The sequence below is a fragment of the Sapajus apella genome, unplaced genomic scaffold (genome assembly GCF_009761245.1).
Source record: "Sapajus apella isolate SASKATOON/1434 unplaced genomic scaffold, GSC_monkey_1.0 scaffold47, whole genome shotgun sequence".
Classification (NCBI taxonomy): Eukaryota; Metazoa; Chordata; class Mammalia; order Primates; family Cebidae; genus Sapajus; species Sapajus apella.
This window is the reverse complement of record NW_022436987.1, coordinates 13,282,175-13,291,332: the sequence shown is the minus strand read 5'-3', so window position 1 is coordinate 13,291,332 and position 9,158 is coordinate 13,282,175. Positions and strand designations below refer to the sequence as shown.

General features: G+C 44.7%; 1 protein-coding gene across 2 annotated transcripts; it reads left to right on the top strand.

Moving 5' to 3' along the window:
* The first annotated feature begins 356 nt into the window (after nt 1-356).
* On the top strand, nt 357-3,823 carry LOC116525197 (serum amyloid A-1 protein). 2 transcript variants are annotated; one of them, XM_032240914.1, is made up of 5 exons: nt 440-473; nt 567-627; nt 1,054-1,142; nt 3,015-3,153; nt 3,543-3,823. In XM_032240914.1, exons 3-5 carry the CDS (start codon nt 1,058-1,060, stop codon nt 3,679-3,681), a joined length of 363 nt encoding a protein of 120 aa, XP_032096805.1. In that variant the 5' UTR covers nt 440-473; nt 567-627; nt 1,054-1,057; the 3' UTR covers nt 3,682-3,823. The 2 variants fall into 2 exon arrangements, with proteins under 2 accessions (XP_032096804.1, XP_032096805.1); XM_032240913.1 differs by lacking the exon at nt 567-627 and having other exon boundaries at nt 357-473.
* The last annotated feature ends 5,335 nt before the right edge of the window (nt 3,824-9,158 follow it).

The window sequence follows — 9,158 nt, the reverse complement described above, 5'->3', positions numbered from 1 at the left end:
TGAACTCACAGGGACTTCATGTCAGAGGTATCTGCCATGTGGCCCAGCAGGGCGCATCCTGAGGGAATGACCGGTACAGTCAGGAGCTGGCTGAAGAGCCACCCCCACTCCACACCGTCCAGCAGCTCAGGTGCTGCCATCGAGGGGCTCCCACTCACAACTCCGCAGCCTCAGCCCCTCAATGCTGAGGAGCAGAGTAGGTCTCCTGCCCTGACAGCTGCCAAGGCACAGCAAACCTATCTTGTTCCCTCTGGTTGCAGAACTGGGATAAATGACCCAGGATGAAGAAAACACTGGCATCCAGGAACTTGTCTTAGACCCTTTTGTCGGGGAAATGACCTGCAGGGACTTTCCCCAGGGACCACATCCAGCTTTTCTTCCCTCCCATGAGCCCAGCAGGGAAGGCTCAGTATAAATAGCAGCCACCTCTCCCTGGCAGCAGGGACCAGTAGCTCGGCTCCAGCACAGATCAGGTGAGGAGTATGCCAAGGAGTGATTTTTTTTGAACTTTATGTTTTCTCTTTCCCAAAAAGATTATCATTTCCTTTAAAAAAAAAAAAAAACAGTCATCCTGGGGCCTATAGCCAGACCATTCTGAAGGTGTCTTAGCTCCTCTGATCTAGGGAGGTAAGCAGGATCAGGCCTGGTAGTACTTGGATGAGGGACCACCTGGGAATCCCAGGTGCTAAAGGCTTTAAGAATGAAAAATAGTGATCCCGCTTTGTGTTTATCCTGTGTGAGCTCTGTGCTGGGCAGAGGGAACCCATGGTCCATGGGTTGTGGGGAATTACAGGCTGCTTGAGGGAGTCTGGTCATAACTGCTGCCTTCCTCCATCAATGCCACATTGGCATCCTCTTACACAGTCAGGGCTGATGGGTTCAGAACCGAGGGCTTCTGGCGCTGAGTGAGGTCCTGTTACAAGGTTTCCTAGATGAGCCACTAAGATTCTAATAAGAGCCAGTGGAAATAACGAGGCTGTCATTAGAATGTAAGTCCCAAGGGAAGGTGTGGCGGTCTTGTAGGCGACTGCCTGACCTCTCCTTTCATTTCAGCACCATGAAGCTTCTCACGGGCCTGGTTTTCTGCTCTTTGGTTCTGGGTGTCCACAGCTGGTTTTCATTCATTGGCGAGGCTTTTGGTGGTAAGTCTTCAGAAGGTATGCAGGATTTCTGAAGAGAAACACCACCCTGGACCTGATAAAATGGGGAAATGACATTTTCAGAAGGCTGCTTTTGAACCGGAGAGTTGCTAGTGTCTGCGTTGCTAAGGCCTGCCAAGAACTAGGGTTCTCTGGATTGCCCATCTCGGTCCTTCAGAGCTCCTAGAAATATCTCCTTTCCCCGTAGTGCAGGCTCTCAGGGTGTGTTCAGTGGATGGATCACGTTTCAGAAGCTGCTGCAAGGTTTATCAAAATCACATCTCCTGTGCCATAAGGGATGGGGGAATCCAGTAACAATGCACACGGGTACTTTTGTGCTTTCTTAAGGTTTGAGCTGCTGCCTTGGGTTGTGCTGCCCAATGTGCAGAATGTGCCAGGTGTCTGGGGAGCTGCCAAACAGATTAGAGGGTTGAGGATTATTGTCAGTCAGTTACTCAGACAAAAAACAATCATCCTTCCCAGGAGCAGCTGAGCTGTTTGTTTTGAGTATAAGATGCAAAATAAGGTCTGCAATTGGTGTAAAATAGCCCTCAGCACAAATCGCATAAGAGTTTCACTGAGGCTGTTGACACTTCTGTCTTCTTTCTCCTTCCTCCTTCAAGTTCCTAGTGGGATAATGTCCAGGGCCCTTTAGCCTCGCTCTGCCAGGGGCTCCCTTCCTGGTTTGTTCTGTTTCCTTTCCTTCCCCAGCCCTCTTGACAGGAGATGGGAACTGACGTGCAGCAAGCTCCCACAAGGACCAGAGCATTTTCGCTTAATTTCAGAATGACTCTGTGAGACAGGCACCTTCCCCTCTTTGAAGGCGAGAAAGCTGAGGTTTAGAGCAGCTGAGGCTGATGCCCAGGGACTTACTGCCAGTTAGCCGATGGCAGAGCAAGGGTTTGAGCCCGGCTGTGGTTGAAGCCAGAGCTCTTGCCAGGTAGATGCCTCACCGATCACATCCCAGAGCTTGATGGTTATGAATCTCAGCCACTCCTTGGAGGCACTTGAACTACTCATGCCTGCAACTCCCCAACAGAGTCTGCAGGAACTGTTCTGGGGTGTGACCTGTGCATTGGAACTTTCAGTTTCTCTCTGGGTGATTAGAAAGTACAGCTGAGGCTCACATCTGTAATTCCAACACTTTGGGAGGCCAAGGTGGGTGAATCACTTGAGGTCATGAGTTCCTGAGCAGCCTGACCGAAATGGTGAAACCGTGTCTCTACTAAAAATACAAAAATTTAGCCAGGCATGGTGGCAGGCACGTGTAATCCCAGCTACTCAGGAGGCTGTGGTAGGAGAATCACCTGAACCCAGGAAGCAGAGGTTGCAGTGAACTGAGGTCGTGCCAGTGTGCTCCAACATGGGTGACAGCAAGAATTTGTCTAAAAAAAATAAATAAATAAAAAGAAGGTGCAGCCAAGGCTGAGCACCACTGCTCTATTGCTTCCTCAAGCCACCCACAGCATCAGTGCACTTATTGAGGGTCCATTTAGGGACTTTTATGTTACCAACAGCCTCTGGAACTCAGGTCACAATACCGTGTGTTCCATTTGCAAGTACATATATGTTAGTAGGCAGGGCAGAAGTGCTCTGTGTCTGCCACCTTTCTCAGCATCAGTCTTTTTTGTCACCACCTCATTCATGTGCACTCCTGGATCTTATCCTAAGCAGCTTCGTCAGCGGACGTGGAGAAGCCAACTAGGATGAAAGAATGTGCTTCTCAACCCATGGTATCCAGGGCTGCTATGATCACAGGCTGAAAGCTTGAAATCAATGGAAGATTGGTCCTTCTTTCATTCCTCTCTAAGGGGTTGTCAGAGTCTTTATGTTCTCCTGACGTCCCTTCTGCCTTTCCTTTCTTTTCCTTTCCAGGGGCTCGGGACATGTGGAGAGCCTACTCTGACATGAGAGAAGCCAATTACATCGGCGCAGACAAATACTTCCACGCTCGGGGGAACTATGACGCTGCCCAAAGGGGACCTGGGGGTGCCTGGGCTGCAAGAGTGATCAGGTAACCGAGCTTCTGGGATACCAGGGCTGGGTGAGCAGAGCTTGCCTGCCTTGAGCTGTCAGGAGGAAGACAAGCTCCTTGAGAGAAGTTAGAGGTTGCGGCCCCTCCTGCTCTTGCCCTCTCTGCCTCTGTGCTCAGTGCGAGGGTCTGAGTGGATGGTGGGAGTGAGTGATTCCTCACCCTCTGTCTCTGGGTGCTGTTCATCCAGCCTAGTGGTGCCCAGCCTGGCTGAGTGGGGCCGTGCCCAGGCAGGGTCAGTGTTTTTACCCCTCCTTCCTTGGCCTTTCTGAGCTCCTCCCAGAGCCCTGCCTTGCAGTGGGGAGAGTGGGAGGGTGAGCTGTCGCTCACCAGCCTGGTGATCAATCTCCTTCTGCGTGCCCGGACTACAGCGATGCCAGAGAAGATCTCCAGCAACTCTTTGGCCATGGTGCGGAGGACTCGCTGGCTGACCAGGCTGCCAACGAATGGGGCCGGAGTGGCAAAGACCCCAATCACTTCCGACCTGAAGGCCTGCCGGAGAAATACTGAGCTTCCTCTTCACTCTGCCCTCAGGAGACCTGGCTGTGAGCCCCCCAGGGCAGGGATACAGAGTCATTGAGCTCCGTGTCCACAGAAGCTGGGATATGGCACACAATAAGCATCTAATAAATGCTTAAGTGGTTGAATCTGTTGCAACAGTGCGTTCTTTTGTTATATACTTCCTGTTTGGTACAAAGGGGAAATCATTGCATACCCACGTAAAGGAAGAGCCTAGGCCTGTTGTTTAAATGTGAGGAGACATCTTTAGTGGTCACAGCATAGACACCTGCATCAACCCCTCCCCAAATCAGACCTCCTTCCTCTAGACCCCTGTGGTTACATTGTTGCTATTTCCAGTCCCTTCTTTGTCTAGGCTCCTCATTCCCAGTCAATTATTCCTTGTTCCTTCTCTTTCCTCTTTCCCTCCCACCTTGCCCAACCTGGTCTTCATTCCTGGAGGCAGGGGACACAGACGACTGGATTGTGAAATCCTGCCCCAGTGTCTGCCACCTCAATTTTCCTTTCATTTCTCAGCAACACCTACAAATCCATGTGTTAACGAATTTCTGCTCATTCCATCTAAAAAATCCCTCCAATGCCGTTCTGCTCCACTCTATTTTCATTGTCTTCTTTCACGTCTAAATATGTAATGCGACTCCTTTTATGAATGTTTTCTCACAGTTTCTGGACCTTAACTAGATCAAAATTGTGGAAGCAGCAGCAGTGATGAGAGAGCTAGATAGAGAAGAACCGTTTTATCAGTCAGGGTCCCTTCGGGAGACGGCATCAGGCAGTAATTTGAAAAGGGAAATTTTAATATAAGGAGTTATTAATGGATAAGAGCATTAACTACTAAGAGTACAGAAAACAAGAAGTATAAATTTGAGATTGGGCCCCTCACAAGATTGAGATCTAGATCTTGTTGGAAAATATGTATCCCATTGGATGGCAGATAGTTTACTGGGTACTTCAAGCCAAAGCTAACAAATAAGAGCTCCACTGAGGTATTAATGAAACTTGGTAGGAAGCCGCCCAGGTTGTAGCTTAATTCTGAGAATGCAGCTAGAGTTCCTGAAACTCATTTGGGAAGCTGGCTGGATGGGGGCAGGAGGTAGGAAGTTACTAAACCCCCTGGGAAGCCAGCTGTGGAAGTGGCAATGCTCTGGACTGAACTGTATCTTCCCAAAATTTATATGTTGAAGCCCCAACTCACAGCATGGCTGTAGTATTTTGTCACAGCAGCCCAAGCTGATTAAGATAAGTGGGCTTCTGGTGAACATCATGGACGTCCTACTGAGGTGCCACAGAAATGGTCAGGAAATTGCCTTGGCATTGGGATGCCACTCAGATCTCTGGGGTGAGTGCCACTGGGTGTCCTACACAGAAGAGCACCACAGGAGCTGAAAGGAAGGAAAGCACACAAGATTAGGAAACGATGTCTTCATCTCCTGCTTGTTCCTCTAGCACCCTCTATGGGTGAAGTTTAACATCATGCCCAACTGGCAAAGGAAAAATGTTAAGAGGGTCCAACACCAGCATCACACATAGGGCAAAGAGGGGTGGGGTGGAGCTTAAATAAATAAACCAACAACTGGCATACCCCTTTTCTGTGAAAAAGGAATTCAGGAGGATTCCTAAAGTGAGAAGAGTAGTTATAAAATTATATTTACAGAGGAAACACAAGTGTATTTGTTAAGGAGGAACATAATGTATGGATATAAAGTATAACTATTTATAAGAGAACTTTCTCATACATTTCCCATCAAAAGACACTAATGGGAGTGTAGGTATAGGAGGTATAGGAGGTTTGAGTCTGAGCCTCCAAGATGTGTCAATGCCAAAACAAGGCAAGGGCAAGACAAATAAGATGAAGGAGAGAGGGGTGGAAGATTGGCTCAGGGGAGCAGGCTCGATGCACTGCTGAGATCAGGGTTCAGTCTAGTAAAGTCTGAACTGATCCCAAGTTGTAAAGAAAGACTGTAATGCTATTATTAGGATGTTTACAATTAGATTTCCATCACGAGTACTGAAGTTGCAGATTCTGGGGGGAAGGAGAAGGAGAAAGGGAGGATAAGAAAGAATGGCTTTCAAAGTCAAATAAAGAAAGCTTTCAAAGTCTTGGTAGATATACAAAATTTGTAATCAGTATACTATTACTAGAAATAATACCCTGAAGCAAGACTCGGATACAGAAGTTCATTCATCCATCTTTAAAGAACCAAATCATTCCTTTTCTTGAAATCCATAATTTGACAAAAAATTTAATTCGATATAATCCATAGGTTCAGAGAAAAAACAGTTAAAAAAAAAAAAAGAGAACAATTTTTTTTTAAATCAAAATTTTATCCAAGAAAAAACGTGCTTGGTTTACCCAGGAATTTATTAGTTTGTAAAGTCACAACTAATCCCTATGCTCTGACACACCCAAATACCTTTTATTAATTACTTGGTTTTCTTCAGTAAGAATTAACATGCTTCTCTCTGTTAGAAAAGTTTGAGAAAGGAACACTGAATTGCTCTATGTTATCGGTGTGTTTTGTTTTTTGAGACAGGGTCTTATTCTTTTGTCTAGGCTGAAGTGCCATGGAGTGATCAGTTTGTGTCAGTTAGTTACATTGATAGATTGCATAGTGGTGAAATCTGGCTTCTTAGTGTAACAAACACCTGAATAGTGTTCATTGCACCTGTTCTCAACCCTTGGCCCCCTTCCACCCTCCATCTTTCTGAGTCTCCAGTGTCTATTATTCCACTCTCTATGTTCATGTGTACACATTATTTAGCTCCCATTTATAAGTGAGAAAATGTGATATTTGACTTTCTGTTATTTCACTTAAGATATGGCCTCTAGTTCTATCTATGTTGCAGCAAAAGACATAATTTTATTCTTTTTCAATGGCTGAATAGTATTCCATAGTGTATATATGTGTGTATGTATACCCCCCCACACACATTTTCTTTGCTCATTTATTGGTAGACACTTAGGTTAATTCCATATCTTTGCTACTGTGAATAGTGTTGTGGTAAATACACGCATTCAGGTATATTTTTAAAATAATGATCTATTTTCCTTTGGGTAGGTACCCAGTAGTGGGATTGCTGAATCAAATGGTAGCTCTGTTTTTAGTTCTCTGGGCAATCCCCATACCGCTTTCCACAGAGGGTGTACCTAGGAAAGCATGGTGTTCCAGAATCCCCGATGGAGCTATTGATTAGTAGTATCCAGCAGTTGAGGAGTTCATCTTTGGCTTAGCAACATGGAGTCACTGACGATCTCATGAAGGTGGTTGCAGGGGAAGGTCTGGAGAACTAACTGGAGCAGTGATAACAGAGAATGGCAGGTGGTGTGACAGGACTTCAGGACACCCCAGACATCAACCAAAACACTGCAGACAAGAAGACAGTTAAAACGGGTGGAATGGCAATGCATTAGTGTGTAAATAATCAGCAGCATTTCTGGATACAAAAACTAGCAGTTAGAAGAAATAATAGAAAATAAACGCCAACTACTTCTGAAAAAAAGTAATGAGGGCAATTAATACATTGAATAAAGCCTCAATAAGTACAACAGTGTAGTACTGCCTTACATATAGAAAAAAACCTGATGAGTGGAACAAAAACCTCAGAATTAGATATAAGTGCATATGAAAATTTTGTATATGATAAAGGTTGTATGTTAATGTAGTAAGTAAAAGATGGACTATTCAACAAATGGGATTGGTACAGCGGGGTGACCATCTAAAATAACATAAAGTTGAAAACGTACTGTATATATTATGGTAGGACAAATTCCAAATATGCTAAATATTTATATGAAATAATGAAAAAAAATAATATTAATATTGTCTAGTGAATCCATGTAAAATTATTTTATAACTCAAAGTAGGGAAAGCTGCAACAACATGGATGGAACTGGAGGTCATTATGCTAAGTGAAATCATTCAGGAACAGAAAGACAAACATCACATGTTCTCACTTATTTGTGGGATTTAAAAATCAAAACAACTGAATTCATGCAGATGGAGAACAGAATGATGGTTACCAGAGGCTGGGAAGGGTGGTGGGGAGGGGTGGGTAACGGGAGGTGAGGATGGTTAATGAATACAAAAAAAATAGAATGAATAAGATCTAGTGCTTGATGGCACAACAGGGGGACTACAGTCAATAACAGTTTAGTTGTACATTGTAAAATAACCAAAAGAGCAAAATTGGATTTGTTTGTAACACAAAGGATAAATGCTTGAAGGGATGGATAATCAATTTTCCGTGATGTGATTATTATGCATTGCATGCCTGTACCAAAATGTCTCATGTACCCCGTAAATATATATACCTGCTATGTACCCACGAAAAATTTTTAAAAAGGAATGAAATAAAAACATTTGAGTTTAAGAAAACCACAAAAAACAAAGTAGGGAAAGCTCTTCAAACTATACTGTGAAATTGAGAAGACAACAAAGAAAAGATTAATAAAGACAGGAACATAAAGAATTTCCTTTGGCAGAACACAAGCCATCATAATCAAAAGATAAGCTGGAAAAATATTTGTAACTCATATCATAGATAACATACTCATTTTCCCTATATATAAAAAGTTCCTGTAAAGTGATAAATAAAAACACAATAAACCAGTAAAAAAAATGATTACTTTGATATAAAGGTATGAATTCACAACTCTTAGAAAATAGAAATGGCTCTTAAACATGTGGAAAAATGTGAAACCAAAACCATAAGAGAAATGTAAATTAAAATTACTCTGAGTTTTTTTTTTTTTTTTTTTTTGAGACGGAGTTTCACTCATGTTACCCAGGCTGGAGTGCAATGGCGCGATCTCAGCTCACCGAAACCTCCGTCTCCTGGGTTCAGGCAATTCTCCTGCCTCAGCCTCCTGAGTAGCTGGGATTACAGGCACGCACCACCATGCCCAGCTAATTTTTTGTATTTTTAGTAGAGACGGGGTTTCACCGTGTTGACCAGGATGGTCTCGATCTCTTGACCTCGTGATCCACCCGCCTCGGCCTCCCAAAGTGCTGGGATTACAGGCTTGAGCCACCGCGCCCGGCCTTTGAGTTTTATTTTACTCGCAATTTCAAAGACCAAAAAGTTTCAGCGTGTACTGTGTGAGAGAGTGTGGAACCAAGCTCTCTCACTCATTTCTGGTGGGAGTAGCAATCAGCCCTCATGGAAGGCAATTTGTAACATATATAAAAATTTATAAAATCGGCCGGGCGCGGTGGCTCAAGCCTGTAATCCCAGCACTTTGGGAGGCCGAGGCGGGTGGATCACGAGGTCAAGAGATCGAGACCATCCTGGTCAACATGGTGAAACCCCGTCTCTACTAAAAATACAAAAAATGAGCTGGGCATGGTGGTGCGTGCCTGTAATCCCAGCTACTCAGGAGGCTGAGGCAGGAGAATTGCCTGAACCCAGGAGGCGGAGGTGGCGGTGAGCCGAGATCGCGCCATTGCACTCCAGCCTGGGTAACATGA

Bases quoted from the DNA above. Each gene is read 5' to 3' on its own strand.
- LOC116525197 (XM_032240913.1), top strand. From the start codon at position 1,058: ATGAAGCTTCTCACGGGCCTGGTTTTCTGCTCTTTGGTTCTGGGTGTC. The intron at 1,143-3,014 runs GTAAGTCTTCAG...TTTCCTTTCCAG, and splicing joins CATTGGCGAGGCTTTTGGTG to GGGCTCGGGACATGTGGAGA. The intron at 3,154-3,542 runs GTAACCGAGCTT...CCCGGACTACAG, and splicing joins TGGGCTGCAAGAGTGATCAG to CGATGCCAGAGAAGATCTCC.